The sequence below is a fragment of the Octodon degus genome, unplaced genomic scaffold (assembly GCF_000260255.1).
Source record: "Octodon degus isolate 3935 unplaced genomic scaffold, OctDeg1.0 scaffold00052, whole genome shotgun sequence".
NCBI classification, from domain to species: Eukaryota; Metazoa; Chordata; class Mammalia; order Rodentia; family Octodontidae; genus Octodon; species Octodon degus.
The window spans coordinates 4,279,091-4,296,903 of record NW_004524628.1 but is presented as its reverse complement, the minus strand read 5'-3'; the positions used below and the strand labels follow the sequence as shown (position 1 = coordinate 4,296,903).

General features: G+C 58.8%; 2 protein-coding genes across 4 annotated transcripts in view; both read left to right on the top strand.

Annotated features, from left to right (window-relative positions):
- Positions 1-2,320, top strand: part of Fam178b (family with sequence similarity 178 member B) — a 77,538-nt gene extending 75,218 nt beyond the window's left edge. Inside the window, exons 12-14 of the mRNA XM_023717369.1 lie at positions 348-425; positions 620-772; positions 2,039-2,320. Of these exons, the coding sequence (XP_023573137.1) occupies positions 348-425; positions 620-772; positions 2,039-2,071 (264 nt within the window). The 3' untranslated portion in view covers positions 2,072-2,320. The remainder of the gene's footprint in view (positions 1-347; positions 426-619; positions 773-2,038) is intronic.
- A 5,226-nt stretch (positions 2,321-7,546) lies between these two features.
- Positions 7,547-16,394, top strand: Sema4c (semaphorin 4C). 3 transcript variants are annotated; one of them, XM_004633170.2, is made up of 15 exons: positions 7,547-7,615; positions 9,435-9,580; positions 10,946-11,094; positions 11,316-11,378; positions 11,485-11,583; positions 11,668-11,764; positions 11,863-11,979; positions 12,077-12,228; positions 12,315-12,490; positions 13,152-13,296; positions 13,390-13,612; positions 13,702-13,814; positions 14,660-14,817; positions 14,905-14,975; positions 15,091-16,394. In XM_004633170.2, exons 2-15 carry the CDS (start codon positions 9,472-9,474, stop codon positions 15,912-15,914), a joined length of 2,496 nt encoding a protein of 831 aa, XP_004633227.1. In that variant the 5' UTR covers positions 7,547-7,615; positions 9,435-9,471; the 3' UTR covers positions 15,915-16,394. The 3 variants fall into 3 exon arrangements, with proteins under 3 accessions (XP_004633227.1, XP_023573259.1, XP_023573258.1); XM_023717491.1 differs by lacking the exon at positions 7,547-7,615 and adding an exon at positions 8,682-9,083 and having other exon boundaries at positions 12,077-12,198; XM_023717490.1 differs by lacking the exon at positions 7,547-7,615 and adding an exon at positions 8,682-9,083.
- The last annotated feature ends 1,419 nt before the right edge of the window (positions 16,395-17,813 follow it).

Genomic DNA, 17,813 nt, shown 5'->3' with positions numbered 1-17,813 from the left:
TCTCTCTCTCTCTCTCTCTCTCTCTCTCTCTCTCTCTCTCTCTCTCCCTCTGCCTCAGGATGCCATGAGTGAAGCAGGCATCCTCTGTCATGTGTCCCCTCCTGCCAGCCAGGCAGTACCAAGATGAAAGCATTGGGGCCGGCTCACCATGGACTGAAGCCCCCGAAGCCCTGAGACCCAGCATCCCCTTCTTTCCTCTGAGTTGATGCACCTCAAGTGTCTGCCACAGTGACACAAGCCAGGGGTTCAGCTGTCAGGCAAGGTTGCACCCACAAAATCCAGAGCAAAGAGCTCACAGGGCAGGGCAGGGGCTGAGGTAGAGACGCTAGTCTTTGTGCCCTCCCCAGGTCTGCTACCTGTGCCACAGCCTCCTGACCCTGGCTGGTGTGGTGGTCAACAGTCAGGATGTCACTCCGGAGCATTGGGTGAGTGTCCCAAGTGGCCAGGAGGGGCTCCCACTGCCCTTGTATCCCACAGCCTAACCTGTGTGCCTAGCACTTGTCCCTGTTCCTGAGCTGTCACTCAGAGTCATATGCCCACGCACACCCCCTGCCTGTCCTGGGATTTGGGGTGTGCCTGCTCAGCCCCTCTGACCTCTGCCTCTTCCCTGGCCTGGCAGGGTGAGCTGCAGCTGTTGTGCATGCAACTTGACCACCACATCTGCACCCACATCCGGGAGAGCCCCCAGGCCATGCACCGCACCCGACTCAAGGACCTGGCCACCCAGACCTACATCCGCTGGCAGGAGCTCTCGGCCCGCTGCCAGCCCAAGGTGCCCGGGAGCCCCAGCCCTGGACAGTGAAAGAAGCAGGCAGGCAGGGCTGGCTGGGGCCAGCAGCATGTCCACAGTCCACTGAGAGCTGCTGTGCCCCTGGCCAGGGTGGGTGTCTGGTGGGGGTCCCCGGGGAGGGGTTGAGATTCTTAGCAAGAACCCAGAGCCCAGGCAGGGACACAGGGACTCCTCTGGGCTTCAGGCTGGACTCCTGCTCAGTAGGGAGGAATGTTCCAGGCTGCTGCTTTCCCCTTGCAGTTCTGAAGCAATGTTATCTATCTCTCACATTTTCTCAGCTCTTCTCAGCAGTAACAATGCTAAAAAAGCATATATTTTTAAAAATTTTTTTGAAACAAGGTCTGTTCTGTAGTTCAGGATGGCCTTGAACTCCCTATGTAGCCCAAGCTGCCCCTGCGCTCCTGGAAACCCTCCTGCCTCGGCCTGCCAAGTGCTAGGACTCCTGGCTGCCACCACCACACCTCCAGTTAGTGAATTTGCATTGTTTTGTCTTGTAGACAGTCTCACTGTGCAGCTCAGGCTAGCCTTCCACTCACCAGGTAGCTCAGGCTGGCTCCTCCTGCCTCAGTGTCCTGTGTGTTGGGGCTACAGGTGTGCATAACCACACCTGGCTACAATTTATAAGTGAGGCCCCTTTCTGTATGGACAAAAGTAACTGTCATGAGGCTGTTGATGGCAGGAGCTCGTGTGCAGAAAAGCAAACTAACCAAGTTAAATAGCGTGACCTGTCTCACAGTGAATGTCACAATCAGGGCCCAGAGCCAGGCTGACCTGGAGTACAGGCAGCCTCACTCCTGGCCTCTTGTCTGCCAGCAACTCCTGAGGGCTTCCTTGAGGTCCTGGGCCTGAGGGGCATGCTCCTCCTCCTCCTCCCAGCTCAAGGCTCCCAGTTGCCCCTCTTCTTATCCCCTCATCCCCTCCTGGCAACCTCTGACTCGGGCTGATACACTGGCCACAGGCTGTGGCTGGGGCTCAGATTTCGCAAGTCCCTGAGAAAGCTGGAACACAGCTGGGTCTCCCAGGGACCGGATCACACCAGTCTCTGCTGGGAAGCGTGCATGTGCAGAGAGGAAGCACTGGCACGCGAAGCACCTCTGGGCAGGGACGGGGACCCCACAGAGCCCTCCGGGCACCGTGAGGCCCAGTGCCTGGTGCAGCGCAGGCTTGTGGTGGCGCCGCATGTCCAGGGCCTCATGGCAGTGGGCAGCCCCAGCCCCGCCATCGTGGCCTTTTGTATCCTTGCCACAGGTGTCATACTTCAGCCCCTGGAAGGATATCTGAGGAGCAAGGGCAGGGCAGCCCTGGCTCCTGACTCAAACCAGAAGCGACCAGGCTCAAGAAGCTGCAGCAGCCAACGAGGGAGTCCTGGGGACACCCAGATGTGACCAGCCGGAAGAAGCAGGACCTCACCGTGCCACTACCCCACCCCCACCTGCGGCACCTTCCCTGCCCACTCCACTCCCCCAAGGCCACTGACTCCAGCTCTGGCTCCAGGGGCCTCTGGTCCTCCCAGCCCAAGCTGGCTGCAGCTCTCCCCACCCCCTTCTTCTCTCCCAGTCATGAATGTGAGGTTCCTTTGTGCATATTAAAGTCTTATTTCAGCCTCAGTGGTCTGGAGATTTCCTGCAGTCCCTGTCCCCAGGATTCACACCCAACCCAGCCACCCCGTGGCCTGCACGCCCTCACCTTGTGGCTGCCCCACAAACCCCAGGCAGAAATCTTCACCATGTGGCCCAAGAGCTGTCAGACCCTGGGAACAGGGCTAAGGACATTTTCTAGGGCCTTCCCACCCCTACTGAGGAGGCTACCCAGTGAGCTGTAATTATGCTTGATACAATTTATTGTCAACCTTGACATCAGTGTCACAGACTTAGCAGTAGCAGAAGGACAATTCTGGACCCTGCTAGAGGTTCCCTCAGCTTGGCCTCAGATCAGTTCTGTGGGCTCCGATCCCTGACAGGTACCAGGTATCTCCCACTCGAACCCCTTGGGAACTGAATGGGCCTCTGTGACCCAACAAGTCTCTGAGTAGGCACCCACCCCAGCCCTAAAAGCACGCTGGCTGCTGCTCCCTCCTGACTCCTGGTTGGGATGAGGCTTTGCAGGGAGCATGCAAGGAAGTTAAGAAGTGGCAGAGGATTCTCCCTGGTGTCTGCCCCCCTGCTCCACCCTGGGTGCCTCCCTTGGAGCTTCCCATGGCTGATGTGTACCACTTTGCTGTTTATTTATTTTTGTTTGTTTGTTTGCCAAGACAGGGTCTGCTAGAGATCCTGCTGCTTCAGCCTCCCAAGTGCTGGGATGACAGGTGTGTACCACCACTCCCAGCTTCCTTTGCTGTCTTTTATGCAAAAAGACCTTAAGGCCCATGACCCTGTGTGCATACCGAAGTGCAGCTGTGTCCCTTTTTGGGTCCCCAGGCTGCCAGAAGCAGGGGCATCTATTATTCAGAGGTCACGGGCACAAGCAAGGTCCAGTGCTGGACACCACACTGGACATCTTTTCTGCCTCATTTGCCAAATGAGAGATGTAAGAAACTGTTCCAGGGCCAGGGTAGCTTGGATTCCCCAGCAGCGCTGCTGTGAGTTCTGGTTTCTCTCCCTGGGCCAGTGGCCTAAGGCCCCAGTCAGCTGCAGGTCCTCCTGGATCCAGGGGCCCTGCCTGCTGCACCCTTCTCATTCCGAGACCAGCGCGTACATCCCGACAGTTACTCAGTTTCTTTTGGAAACCTGGAAATCACCTTTGAAATTTCCCTGCTTTGTTCTTACTGCCAGGGGCAGAGAGCAAGCAGGAGGCCCGAGAAGCTGAATCGGGGAGTTTCCAGCTCTTGAGGCCGCCCCTTGCTGGCTTAGAGCAGGAGGTGAGCTGTCTGTCATTGCAGACACCTGGAACCCCTCTCCGCAGCCTGGTTCCTGGCTCCCCAAACATGCTCATCCCCAAGAGAGAAACAGACACCGAGGATGGAGGAGGTGTGGGTGACAGTTCAGAGCCTCCAGAGACCTGGCTGTAACCTGAGCAGAGGTGTGCACCATGAGGTCACCCAAGGGCGCATGCTGTCCCCCGGGCCATGTAATGGGCCCTCTCTGGGACTGGCTGGGAAGTGACCAGACCTAAAAGCCAGGATCAGCTTGGGACCCAGTGCCCCTAAGGCTGCGAGTCCCACAGTGATGCCATCAGTGGCTTCACCTTTAAAGTCCAGGTCTTGGGCCCCTAAGCCCCTGGGGCCAGGCAGGGAACATCCTGGTGGAAGCCACTGGAACAGCAGCATCCGGGGCTGTGCTGACAGATGTTTTCCTGCTTCTGTTTGCTGATGGTGGCTGGGAGGGGTGGGAAGGGAAAGGCTGCCCAGGTGGACAGCTTCGATAACTCCCCCCGAGCAGGACGTAGACAGAGGAAGTATTTTTCCTATGTCCCCATTGCCTGGGTCCCCAGCTTACAGAAAGCTCTGGAAATGGGCCAGGTGGCCATCACTGAAGACCCCAGTGTGCACAAGGGGATGCCCCTCCCTCCTGCCAGTCACTGGCGACAGTGGTGGGTGAGCTGGCCTCGTGAGCCCATGGCTGACGGGAGGCCTTGAGGACCGGCTTTGGCTTCTCTGGGAGGCCTGTGACACATCTCTGGATTTCTCCTACTTGGCCACCAGCATTTGAGAAAATGGTGCGAGTAAGGTGTCCGTCAACATCTAATGGTGTAGGGCCGGGACATAGCTCAGTGGAATAAGCGCTTCCCTGGCAAGCGCAAGGACCTGAGTTCAATTCCCGGTTCCACCAAAAATAAAAATAAAAATAAAATAAAAAGTACCAAAGGATCTGAGTTCAATCCCAGGTTAAAAAAAAAAAAAAAAAAAAAAACATCTAATGGTGGGTGACTTCCACAGCAGGTGCCAGGCGGATCCATGAGCCCCTGCCCCTACTAGTAACGTTTGTTGGTTTGTTAAGATGGGGCTTTGATATGTAGTTCAGGCCTTGAGCTCACTATGGGGCTTAAATTGACCTCAAACTTTCGATTCTCCTCCTCAGCCTCTTGTGTGCTGGATCACAGGTATGTACCATCCTGCCTGGAAGTCATTTTTTCCTTAATGGAAGACACTAGAATCCTTATTTTTCTACCAGTTGTCTTTTTATTTTAAAAGGATGAATCATGAACAATCATGCGAGGCAACCTTATCCTCTGCCCGCCCACCCGTGGCCACAGCCAGGGCCCATGTGGGGAATGCACAGCGAGCGAGCAGCAGGAAGTGCAGGAGGTGGCCGAGTGGGGGGCACCCCCAGGCTGCTCTTTCCTGCCTACACCCTTGGCTTGGGGGGCCCTGGCGCCTGCCACTGAGGTACAGAAAAAGCCTGTCCCTGCCAGTGAAACCAAACCGCCTTTGAAACTTTCCACTGGGGCCACCTTGGAGGGCAGGCAAGCCAGGGAGCTCAGGTCTCGCTGATGTCCCTCACCCTAGGAGCTGGGGGGCAGCTTGAAGGTGAGGGAAAGAGGAAGTGGAACATTGTCAGGATATACGGTTACTTATGGAAAAGACAGATTTGGGAGTCTATTTATTTTATCTTTCCAAAAAATATTTTGAGGCCAGGTATAGAGACACATGCTTGTGATCCAGTACTTGGGAGGCCGAGGCAGGATCACCATGAATTTGAAGCTACCCTCGGCTACATGATGAGACCCTATCTAAAAACAAAACAAAACAAAACAAAACAAAAAAAACCCCTAAACTAAAAAAATATTCTGGAGATGGGTGTTTCACTATGTTGTTCAGGCTGGGCTCAAACGTACAGGCTTAACCAGGCAACAAAGCAACTCTCCTGCTTCGGCCTCTCCAGTTACTGCAACTGGCACTATAGTTGTCTACCTTAGCACCCAGCTTCAAGCCCTAATTTATCACTAATATTATTGCTATTTAGTTGTTTTGAGACAAGCTCTCACTATGTAGTTTCCTTCAGGATGGCCTTGAACTCATTATGCAGCCCAGCTGGCCTCAAAATCACAGAAACCCCCCTGCCTCAGCTTCCTAAATGCTGGGATCACAGTTGTGTATCACTGAAAGCCAGCCCAAAACTTAGTTTAAAATTTCTGAATTTGCATGTGAATTTGAGCCAGTTGCTTCATCTTCTTGATAAAATAAATGAGGGAAATAATGCCAGTTTTTTAAAGGACAGAATGAAAATGCAAAAGCAGGTTGCAAAATCTAACCAGTAGGAGCCAGGTATGGTGGTGCACACCTATAATCCAAACAGTCCTAAGGCTGAGGCAAGAGGATCATCGCGTGTTTGAGGCCAGCCTGGGCTACACAGTGAGACCCTGTCTAAAAAAAATAAAATAAAGTAAAATCCTAGGAAAGAAGAAAGAATGTGGGGTCAGCTGTCCAGCCAAGCACCCCTACTTCAGTGGGTGTGGGCCAATCCTGATGAGACCCTGCATCTTCTCCCTCCCTGCCTACCCCACCCCAGGTCATCTGCTTTCCCCTATCTCAGCATCTGTAAGGCCAGTCTTTTTCCTGGTGGAAAGGAGCTGGGCAATGTGGCTTGGCCAGGGAGGGAAAAGGGGCCTTTATGTGCACCAGCAAAGACCCGATTGTTACCAAAGCCCAACTGGGCTGCTTTTCTCAATTATCTCCACTGCTTTTTTGGTCTCCACTTTTTGGATGCCAAGTTTTAACCCAGAACAAAAGCTGCTGTCGCCCTGATTTATACTCCAGATCTGCTGACAAGGCCTGAAGTGCACTCTCCAGGACTGCCGGCTTAAAGTCACCACTGGAGCTTCAAGGCCTTCAGTCCCCACTAGTCCCGTTTGCCTCCAACCAGGGTGTGGCATCTTGCTTCAGGTGCTCGTGAATGACTTCTTCGAGGTCCCTCTATCCACCTGCCTGGCTCTGAGGCCCAGCTGGCCTGAAGCAAGTCTCACCAGGCAGCTACCCTGGGTCTGAGCTCCAAGTTACTCTAGGGGAGGCAGTGGGCGGAGGCTGGCCTTTGGGAGGTGGTGGTGGTGGCAATCGCAGCGTGGCTCTTTCAGCCCCTTTCATCTGAACAGCAGGCTCGTACCACTTGTTAACCAGTCCGCCGGTGGCACCAGAGGAGTCATTTCCTGGGGGCAGGCTCTGCCTGCAGCACCAGAGACAAGGAATCTACCGTCAGAGCCTTGGGGCGGGGGGGAGGAGGGGGTCCTGGACTGCAAGGCTCGTTCCAGCCTAAGGCCTCTGAGACCAAGAAAGGAGGCAGAATTGAGGGCCAAGAGACCAAATCAGCGCCCCAAGAGAATCCTCGATTTTCTGTCCTGAGCCCCTCCCCCATCTCCGTTCTTGTAAGTGGGGGTGTGTGTGGAGCCGCTGAGCCCTATTCCCCAGCTCGGCCTGCCGCAGGTCTCCAGGGGACACTTCAGAGCTACCAGGTAAGTCCGATTCCCGGGCGGCACTGCCCAGAGCCCCTCCCCCGCCCCACCCCCTCCCGGGTGCCGTGTCGCAGCCCGCGAGTCCAGAGCGCTGGGCGTCCGGGCACGGGGAGGGGCGCGCGCCCGAACCCCCGGGCGCACAACGGGCGGCGGGCAGGCGGGTCGCAGCCCCCTCCTGGGCGGGCCTTAGCGTCCCGAATCCGGCCGCCGCCGACCCCCCCCCCGCCGGCCTGACGTCAAGGGAGAGGGGGCGGAGAGCGGCGACGGCTGAGAAAGAGCCGGCGCGGAGAGCAGCGCTGAGCCCTAGCCGGGGCGCGCAGCCGAGCGGGACCAAGGGGCGGTGGCGGGGGCCGCGGAGGCGGGCAGCGCGCGGGGCCAGGGCGGAGCGGGGCCGGAGCCGAGCGCACGAACAGCGCTCGGGATCCGAGCTGCGCGTAAGAGGTGAGTGAGGCCGGGTTCGCGCGGTGCCGGAGCCACGGGGCCCCGCCGCCGCCGCTTTGTCCCTGCGCTCGGGCAGGAGCTGCCGCACGCACGGGGACAGTGTCTGGGGCAGGGGGCGGCGGCCTAGAGCGCGGTCCGTGGAAGACCCCACCGCTGGTGCTCTGGAACTGGGCGAGTCGGCACGGGCGGGTCTGGGGGCGCGGGATCCCTCGTACTGTCCGTCCGGCGCGCGGCCGGGATCTTTGCCAGGCTCCGGAGCTGCCCCCAGCTCCTCCACCCCCGACGGAAAGTTTGGGGCGGGCTTGGACCGAGGCCGATGTTGTGGGATCGGATTTCCCTCCCGCGCCCCCCCGCCCTCCTGTTCCCCTGGCGGAAGGGGGGTGGCGTGCTGGCCCTGGAAGCTAGGTCCTCCACGGCCCAAGCCTGGTCGCCGTCCGCGGCCGGCCTTGCGGGGTGGGCGAGGGTGCGAAGCGCTCCCCACTTGGATCCCGCACCCCGCCACCTCCTCGCCACACGAGCACCCCGCCCTGAGGGAGCTGGGGGAGGGGGCTCGCGGCGCGGTCGAGTCCTCAGAGCACTCGCGGGGGTCTGGCTCCGGCCGCAGTTACAGCCTCGTGGCTGGGACGTATTGGGGGGACTATTGGGGCTAGCGCGCCCCAGCTCCCCCGCCTTGCCGGCGCTGGGGTTCCGGACCGGCAGAGGGCGTCTTCAGCAGGGCTAGCCACGCTCCGGGCGCCGCCGCTTTGTTTGCATTCAAATCCCGGGGCTGGGGGAGGGGAGAACTGGGGGCACCCGGGATAGGGTCTTGGCCGGGACCCTTTGTTTTGGAGTGAGCAGGTTCCCCGTTTCTGTCTGCTCTACCCGAGTTTGGAGGGGCTGGGGCAGTGGAAACCAATCTCTGTGGCCTGCCTATGCCAGGGTCCTCGGGGCTCAGTGCCTGACTGGGGAGGTTCGCTAGATCGGGGGAGTGTACCGGCGCCGGCCCTCGAGCTCCCCACCCCTTCCCCACCCGCCCGGTGCCCTGCCTGCCAGCGCCCAGCGCCGCGGGGCTTGAGGGGGACCCTGGATGAGACCCGCGCCTGCTCTCTGTCCTGCCGCCCGCAGCCCGAGGGCTAGTGTCTCCTGGAAGACTGTGAGGGGACAGGATGAGGCCCTGGTCATTTCCACGCCCATCCCACCCACTTCCTGCCTCCCTCTTGGGCAACAAAGGGGCCTCGGGAAACTGGGCCCCTCGGGCTTCCAGCAGCGCTCCCTCCCCAGCCTTGCTGATGTGGAACGGGGTTTGGGGCTCTGCCGGGCCATTGTCTGCCCTAGGGGGAGGAGATCAGCGGGGCCCAGGACCTGCTGCACCGCGCCCCCGTGGGTGTTTGTTTGTTTGGCGAACTCCATCCCACCTCACACCCCCACATTCCTAGTTCTCGACCTGGCAGGATTAGATGTGGAGGCAGCACCTCCCCAGTGGTTACAGGTACTGCTTCTGGAGGTTATATTAAGGAACTCCTGTACCTCTAAGGCTTGTGTGGGAAAAGGGTGTCCCTCCTTTATTTTTTGAACAACTTCCAGTAGAGGAGAGGGTATGAGGTGGCCTTGAGGCCTTGGAGGTCTTGATGTCTGTCCACGCCTCCAGCTGGCTCAGCGCCTCTCGCGATCCCCAGGAGTCTGGGGTCTTGGGGGGCGGGGGCAGGCCAGAGCTGGGTCCTCTGCCCCAGAGTGGGCAGGGCCAGTGGGGATTCCCCAACAGCCTGATCCGGTGTTCTCTGTGCTGTCTCCTCGTGGCCCCCTTCTGGGTTGTTTGCTGACCGCCTCTTTCCCTCTCCAGGGCTGCTGGCCTGGAGCAGAGAGCTGAGGCAAGTGCCATGGCCCCGTACTGGGCCATCTGGCTGCTGGCAGCAAGGCTGTGGGGCCTGGGCATTGGGGCCGAGATGTGGTGGAACCTTGTGCCCCGGAAGACAGTATCTTCTGGGGGTGAGTGTCTGAATTGTGGGGGGTGGCAGGAGGGGCAGAGGGATGGAGGCTTGTCGGGGAGATAGGTTTCCCTTGAAGAGGAATTTCCCAAGGGTCACTGGCCTTCTGGTGACCTGTGTGGAGCTGCTTTCTCAAAAGTGCATCCGGCCAGGGACCCAGGATTGGTAGTTCAAGTCAGGGCCTGGGTCTGCGCCTTTGTGATACCTAGCACGGCTTTGCTAGGGGGGTGGGAGGTGGGGGGTGGGTTCTTCATTCACCCAGGCCAGTCCTGGCCACCCCGGAAGTAGCGGGAGAAGATGCCTGGTCTCCTTGTGTTAGTGCTTGGAAACCTAGAAAGAGAAACTTTAGCTGGGAAGAGTGTGAACCAAAGCCTTTGGCCTGCAGCCTTCCCAGCCACCAAGTCCGCACAAGTCCCCTCATTTATCCCAGTAGGTCCTTCTGCTGCCCCCAGATGCCAAGGCCCTGAGTAGGTGGGTGTGTGGAAGTGTAGTTAGGCCAGGGGAGGCAGAGTGGATCCAGCCTGCTGGCCATGCACACACCTGTGCGACGAGGTGATGTCAGGTGTTTGTATCATCCCTGTACTCTGGGGACCCGGGTGAGCTCACCTCCCACAAGCTGTGCACAGACACTAATGAAGCCCTGCAGTGCTCGCCGAGGTTGGGCCCTTCCCTGCCTCCGGAGGCTGAGGTTGGCTTGAGGGGACCCAGAGCGGGCTGGTGGCTGTAAGGGGCCTGACTGATGCAGGGATCCTGAGGCTGTGAGAGTCATGTGCTCCGTGTGTGCCGATGAGGCTGCTGAGCCCCAGGCTTCAGTGCCACCTCCAGGCGCCCATCTCTCTTCTCCTGCTCTTTTGCCAGCTGTGTGCACATCACCAGCAGCCCCAATTTTTGTCCAGTTGGGAGTGAAGGATTTCCCCAAGCTAGGAGCTTCAGCTGGGTCAATGGCTGGGCCTGGCTAGACCCTGAAGGAAATGGCAGTGAGGAGGCGGGGGTGGGGAAGTACCCGGCTGTGGCCGGAGGTGCTGCTGACCCGGAGTGCAAGACCATCCGTCTGATGGCTTCCGCTGGCCGGAAGCTGTGGCTGAGATACCCTTCCTTCCTCCTCACCAGCCCAGATTGGTGGCCTCCTGGGTAGAGGAAAACCATGGAGGCATGTGGAGCTCCTAAGACCAAAGCCTATTTGGAAAATGCCCATTGTTGCCAGGCAGGGACTTGGCTGGCATCACAAGCTCTCAAGTGGGCAACCAGGGTGAAGGGCTCAGGAGACCACTGGGCCAAGGAAGGCTGATGCTGGGGGCACCTGGAACCCTGAGGAAGCCTGCCTGTCCACACTTTCCTCACTTCTGCCCTGTCCTTGTTCCTACAGAGCTGGCAACCGTGGTGCGGCGGTTTTCCCAGACTGGCATCCAGGACTTCCTGACCTTGACCCTGACAGAGCAGTCTGGGCTGCTGTATGTGGGGGCACGAGAGGCCCTGTTTGCCTTCAGCGTGGAGGCCCTGGAGCTACAAGGAGTGGTGAGAGGCAGGCGGTGGGCGGCACTGGGTGGGCACGGAAGCTGCAAGGGAGCCTGCTCATCTCTGGCCATGAGTGGCACTTCCTAGATTCTTCCCTGGTGGGGTGGTTTGGGTCTTCTGTCCTCTTCTTTAAGAAGTCCCCAAACACTGCATGGGGACAGAGCCTGCATTGCACATGCCCCTTGCTGCAGACGTCACTGATAGCCCCTGTCTGTTCCCAGATCTCCTGGGAGGCACCAGCGGAAAAGAAGACGGAGTGCATCCAGAAAGGGAAGAGCAACCAGGTGGGCACTGGGAGCACTGCCGTGGCTGTCGCCTTTGTGGCCTGCTGGCCTGTGTCTCTGGCCCTCCCTCCTGCCCTCCCTGACTGGATGCCTCTTCTCTCTGCAGACAGAATGCTTCAACTTCATCCGCTTCCTGCAGCCCTACAACACCTCGCACCTATATACATGCGGGACCTATGCCTTCCAGCCCAAGTGCACCTATATTGTGAGTGCTGTCCCCTCCCTGGGGACTCGGCCTCCCCTGTCCCTCCTGTAGCCTCTTCTCCTCATGGTCTCTCTGTATCCTCAGGACATGCTTACTTTCACTTTGGAGAGAGGAGACTTTGAGGACGGGAAGGGGAAGTGTCCGTATGACCCAGCAAAGGGCCACACCGGCCTCCTCGTGGGTAAGTGGCTGTCCCCGTTGCAGGCTGGGCAAATCTCTTCTTGGCCAGCGTGGGTCTGCACCCCACTTTAGCCCTGGCTGAACCCCCATCCCCCACAGATGGAGAGCTGTATTCAGCCACGCTCAACAACTTCCTGGGCACAGAGCCTGTCATCCTGCGGAACATGGGCCCCCACCACGCCATGAAGACTGAGTACCTGGCCTTTTGGCTCAATGGTGAGTGCTATGGTGGAGCCAGGACCATGGGGCGAGGGGTCAGGGCTGCAGTGAGATCCCTGATGCCCTGCTGCTGACACCCCTCGCTCTGCTGCAGAACCCCACTTTGTAGGCTCTGCCTACGTCCCGGAGAGCGTAGGGAGCTTCACCGGGGATGATGACAAGATCTACTTCTTCTTCAGCGAGCGGGCCGTAGAGTACGACTGCTACGCCGAGCAGGTGGTGGCGCGCGTCGCCCGCGTCTGTAAGGTACCAAGGCCCGCGCGCAGCTTGGGTCCCGGGAGCCCGTCCAGGCTGGCAGCAGCTGACCGGCTCTGTCTCTTTGCCATCCACAGGGAGACATGGGAGGGGCACGGACACTGCAGAGGAAGTGGACCACGTTCCTGAAGGCGCGGCTGGTGTGCTCAGCCCCTGACTGGCAGCTGTACTTCAACCAGCTCCGGGCAGTACACACCTTGCGAGGCGCCTCCTGGCACAACACCACCTTCTTTGGAGTCTTCCGAGCTCGATGGTGCGTTGACCAGGGGGCCCCCTGGAGATGGGGGGAGGGCAGGTGTGTTGCTGTGGGCTGTGGGCCCGAGGGCAGCCAGGTGGCCAGTGTCAGGACATGGCAAGCACCAGGGATCTGTTGCCTCATTTTATTTACTTTGGTGATTTTGAGGTAGGGACTTCTTAAGTAGCTCCAGCTGGCCTTAAACTCACCGTGTAGCCCAGGCTGGCTTCAAGTTGTGGCAGTCCTCCTGCCTCAGCCTCCCAAGTGCTGGGATTACAGATATGTGCCACCACACCCATCCTGTCTGCCCCATTGAAAGCTCTTGGGGGGCTGGTGAGATGGCTCAGTGGTCTAAAGCACCTACTTAGAACAAGCTTAGCAAAGCACAGGGACCGCAGTTCAATCCCCCAGCACCACATGCCAGCCAGCCCCGCCCCCTGGTGGGCTGAGCTGACCACACACACACAAAAATAAATAAATAAATAAATTTTAAAAAAAGAAAGCTCTTGGGGAAGGCAGGCAGGGCCCTGGCCCAGCTGGCATCTTAGACCTGCCAGTATATTCTTGTGCCTGTGATCACCTTGCGTTGAGCCCTGTCTTGTGCTCTGGCCTGGGAACTAGCGTGAGATGGGTTCAGGTGGGCACCAGGCATGATCCTTATAGTCCCTTTCTGTGACAGGGGAGATGTGGACTTGTCCGCAGTTTGTGAATACCAGCTGGAGGACATCCAGCGGGTGTTTGAGGGTCCCTACAAGGAGTACCGCGAGCAAGCCCAGAAGTGGGCTCGCTATACAGACCCAGTACCCACCCCTCGGCCTGGCTCGGTGAGTCCTGTGGGCTGGGGTGTGTGCCTGTTATCAGCTCAGCGCCTGTCCCCCCCAGGCTCACAGTGCCCTCCTGTCCCCCGCCCCGTGTAGTGCATCAACAATTGGCACCGGCACCATGGCTACACCAGCTCCTTGGAGCTGCCTGACAACACCCTCAACTTTATCAAGAAGCACCCACTGATGGAGGAGCAGGTGGCGCCCCGCTGGGGCCGGCCCCTGCTGGTAAAGAAGGAGGCCAACTTCACCCATCTGGTGGCCGACCGGATCACGGGGCTCGATGGAGCAACCTACACAATGCTGTTCATTGGCACAGGTGGGCGCAGCTGGGCATGGGTGGGGTGGACAGCTGGGGATGGCCAGTGCTGTGTGCCCATCTGCTCACCCCTCCTTGTACCTCTCCAGGGGACGGCTGGCTGCTCAAGGCTGTGAGCCTCGGCGCCTGGGTGCACCTGATCGAGGAGATGCAAGTGTTTGACCGGGAGCCCGTGGAGAGCTTGGTGCTGTCTCAAAGCAAGGTAGGATATCGGGTCCTGTGCTGCTGTCCTCAGTGCCATCCCGCCCTGCTCCTTCTGCCTGGCTTCCCTGCGTGGCCAGGACAACGCAGCCCATTGAGCTTAGACAGAGCTCCGGGAAGTGACAGCAGTAACCAGCGGAATCCACAGCGCCTTTATATATAGCCAGGTCCCCTGAGACTGCGTTCCCAGAATGGGGCCTGGCAGCCACTCATGTGTTCCTTCCTCAGTTCCTTCTTCTGATCACACCCCTACTGGCCAGACCTCCCGGGCCGCGGGCCGCTTCTGGTGTCCCCTAGATGTTGGTTCCTCCCAGTCCCCAGGGCCCTCTGGGCTTAGCCTTCCGCTTCCTTGACCATTTCCCTGATGTGTTGGCATTTTTTTTCAACCTCATGCAAACTCTTGGCATATTTCCAGGGCCCCGTGTACTTTGATTGGCTTGCCTTTTACCAGCTATTGTGACTCAAAATTGTTCCCCCAGAACATGGAATAATGTCAGAAAGAAAGTGTGGGGTTGAACAAACACAACACAGGTTGGCAGCCACCATTCAAACAGAAAGACACCTTGTTCTACAGCACTGCTGTTGTTAGGGGTTCTGTTTCCCACGCTGTTCGTCTGAAAGTGTGGGGACGCATCTGTTGTCTCTGTTTAATAAGGTCAAAGTTGTAAGGTGCTTAGGACTAGGCCAGCTTGCAGTAAGCCCTCAATGAGTTCCGCAGGCTTTGGACTCACCTCCACCATCTCTCCCCTGGGGCCACCTCTTAGAGCTGTGCTCCCTGTGGGAGGCCAAGCTGTCCCCAGCTGTGGCCCAGCACCACTGACCCTTGTGTCCCTGATTTTCCTGCAGAAGCTGCTTTTTGCTGGCTCCCGTTCTCAGCTTGTTCAGCTGCCCCTGGCTGCCTGTGGCAAGTACCAGTCCTGCGCAGACTGCGTCCTTGCCCGGGACCCCTACTGTGCCTGGAATGTCAACACCAGCCGCTGTGTGGCCACAGGTGGCCACTCTGGGTGAGTTGGGCTCCAAGGATGGTGACTTGGGCATTAGAGGGCAGATAGGCTGCAGCCAGGGTGCTGACACCCCCGATTCCCCTCCAGATCTCTGCTGGTCCAGCATGTGACCATCTTAGACACAGCAAGCATCTGTAACCTGCATGGCAGTAAGAAAGGTGAGCTGTCCTTTTTGTTCCCCTGCCACTGAACCCCCGGGCCTCAGTTAGAGACCCTCTGTCCCCTGGCCCTGGGTTCATCTCAGTAACTCTGCTCCTGTTTCTACTGTTACAGTCAGGCTCACACCCAAGAACATCACAGTGGTAGCGGGCACAGACCTGGTGCTGCCCTGCCGCCTCTCCTCCAACCTGGCCCGTGCGCGATGGACCTTCAGGGATCGGGATCTGCCTGCAGAACAGCCCGGCTCCTTCCTCTATGACACCCGTCTGCAGGCCCTGGTGGTGATGGCTGCCCAGCCCCGCCATGCAGGCACCTACCACTGCTTTTCAGAGGAGCAGGGGGCACGGCTGGCTGCAGAAGGCTACCTCGTGGCTGTCGTGGCAGGCCCATCTGTGACCTTGGAGGCCCGGGCACCTTTGGAAAACCTGGGGCTGGTATGGCTGGCTGTGGTGGCGCTGGGGGCCGTGTGCCTGGTATTGCTGCTGCTGGTTCTGTCACTGCGCCGGCGACTACGGGAAGAGTTGGAGAAAGGTGCCAAGGCAGCTGAGAGGACCCTGGTGTATCCCCTGGAGCTGCCCAAGGAACCCACCAGTCCTCCCTTCCGGCCTGGCCCGGAAACAGATGAGAAACTTTGGGATCCAGTTGGCTACTACTACTCTGATGGCTCGCTCAAGATTGTGCCTGGACACGCAAGGTGCCAGCCTGGTGGCGGGCCCCCCTCCCCCCCTCCCGGCATCCCCGGCCAGCCCCTGCCTTCTCCAACTCGGCTCCACCTGGGGGGTGGGCGGAACTCAAATGCCAATGGTTATGTGCGCTTACAGTTAGGAGGAGAGGACCGGGGTGGGCACCCCCTGCCTGAGCTCGCTGATGAACTGAGACGCAAGCTGCAGCAGCGCCAGCCGCTGCCCGACTCCAACCCAGAGGAGTCCTCGGTATGAGGGGACTCACTGCATCGGCGGGGCGCGCAGGAGATGCAGCTCCTACTTTTGCACAGGCACCAGCTACCTCAGGGACATGGCTCGGGCACCTGCTCTGCCTGGGACTGGCACTGCCCAGCACCTGCCTGGCCATGAATACCTGCTCAGCATGGGCACTGCCACTTGGAGTGGCTCTCCAGGGCACCAGCCTTCCTCCCCTGTGAATCTCGGACATGTGGGACCCCCAGCAGCCAAAACTTTGCAAGGCAGAAGTTGCAAGATTTGGGTGTGTCTGTGCAGGTGTGTGTTCGCGTGTGTGCATGGGTGTGTGGATGGGTGAGTGGATGAGGCACAGCCTTCGGGTTTCTGTGGAGTCTTCCCTTGGCCTAGGGTCCTCCTGGTGAGTCTTTGGAGCTATGAAGGGGAAGGGGTCGGATCACTTTGTCTCTCTTACCCCCATCTGTCCCAAATTCGGGGCACCCGTGTACATATGGGGGTGGGGTGGGCAGTGCTGTACCCTTCTGGGGGGTGGGGAGGAGCGCAGGGCCCAGGGGTGGGGCTAGCCCTATCCCAGGGCTGTGAATGTTTTCAGGGTGGGGGGAGGGAGATGGCGCCTCCTGTGTGTTTGGGGGAAGGGTGGGCGGGGCCTCCCTCTGGGCCCCAGTTCCAGTGGTATTTTATACTCGTCCTCTTCCAGGGCGGGGCTGGGAAAGATGGTGAAGGGGAGAGGGAGGGCATGCTGGCAGAAGCGTATCCTCTCCCGGCCCAGGAAGAGGGCTCCGAACAGTGTAACTTATTGTGTCCCCGCGTATTTATTTGTTGTAAATGTTTTGAGTATTTTTATATTGACAAATAAAACCGAGAAAATGAAACTTACTGGGATGAGGTCAAGGCATTCTGTGCTAGGCCTTATCTCTCCGGATAGGGAGAGTGAAGGTCCCTTGGGTCATGAGGGAGGCTGGATTCACCCCCATATTCCTGGCTGTGGTCCCAGGGCAGCCTTCCCTGCTGTGGTCCCTGGCTGCCCGTGCCCCCTGGGGGGACAGCCCAGACTCCAGTGTTTTCCCACAGTTGTGCCTATGGGGCTGGGAACCAGACCAGGGCCATAGCCCCTGGGACCCAGCCTGGCTCAGGGCCAGAGGGGCGGGGGAGGTGGGAGTGGAACTAGCCCCCCCCCTCCCGTGAGTGGGAGTGAGGGGACTTCCTAGAAGCGCTGAAAAGCAACGAAAGGGAGTCGCTTGGAGTCTGGACTCCAGCTCAGCTCACTAGGGAAGAGAACTAGGCTGCTGGCCTAGAGAGCGCTAGTCCTGATGTCCTGACCATGTAGGGAAGGAGACACCCTGAATTCCCAGCCCTGCACTGGCCAGGGAGAGGTGCAGAGCCCAGATGTTCCTCAGACAACAGGCCCCAGCCTGGGTGCGCTGCTGAGTGCCAAGGATAGGTTAGATGTAGCAAACCCACGCCTAGGCACGGGGCCTGAGCTCCCCTGAGTGGTAGAGCAGGCTGGGGCTGGGACTTGAGTTGCTGTCCTTGGCGGTGGTCCACAGCCATCGGCCCTGGGGACATTTTGGGAAACATGGAACTGGATTCAGTAAAGCAAGTGAGGGCTTGGCCTGGGTGGGAGGCTCTAGTCCTGTCCTTGGGGTGCTTCTTTCTAGTGACTGTAGTTGGCCACCTGCTCTCTATTTCTTCGCTGGGGATTGAACTAGGGGTTTTGCACTGATCTACATCCTAGCCCTTTTTTGAGACAGTCTCACTAAATTGCCCAGGCTGGGCTCTGATTTGCAATCTTGCCTCAGCCTCCCAGAGTGCTGGGATTACCAGAGGACACCACCTCGCCTGGCTCCCTATTGAATTCTGAAGGAATGAGGAGGGTGTCGCAGGCATTGCAAACAGCCTTTCGCCACCCTTGGTTGGCTT

Excerpts from the sequence above, each read along its gene's own strand:
- Sema4c (XM_023717490.1), top strand. The coding sequence starts at position 9,052 with ATGTGGAGGCAGCACCTCCCCAGTGGTTACAG. Across the intron at positions 13,613-13,701 it reads AATGCTGTTCATTGGCACAG|GGGACGGCTGGCTGCTCAAG; the intron begins GTGGGCGCAGCT and ends GTACCTCTCCAG. Across the intron at positions 13,815-14,659 it reads TGGTGCTGTCTCAAAGCAAG|AAGCTGCTTTTTGCTGGCTC; the intron begins GTAGGATATCGG and ends ATTTTCCTGCAG.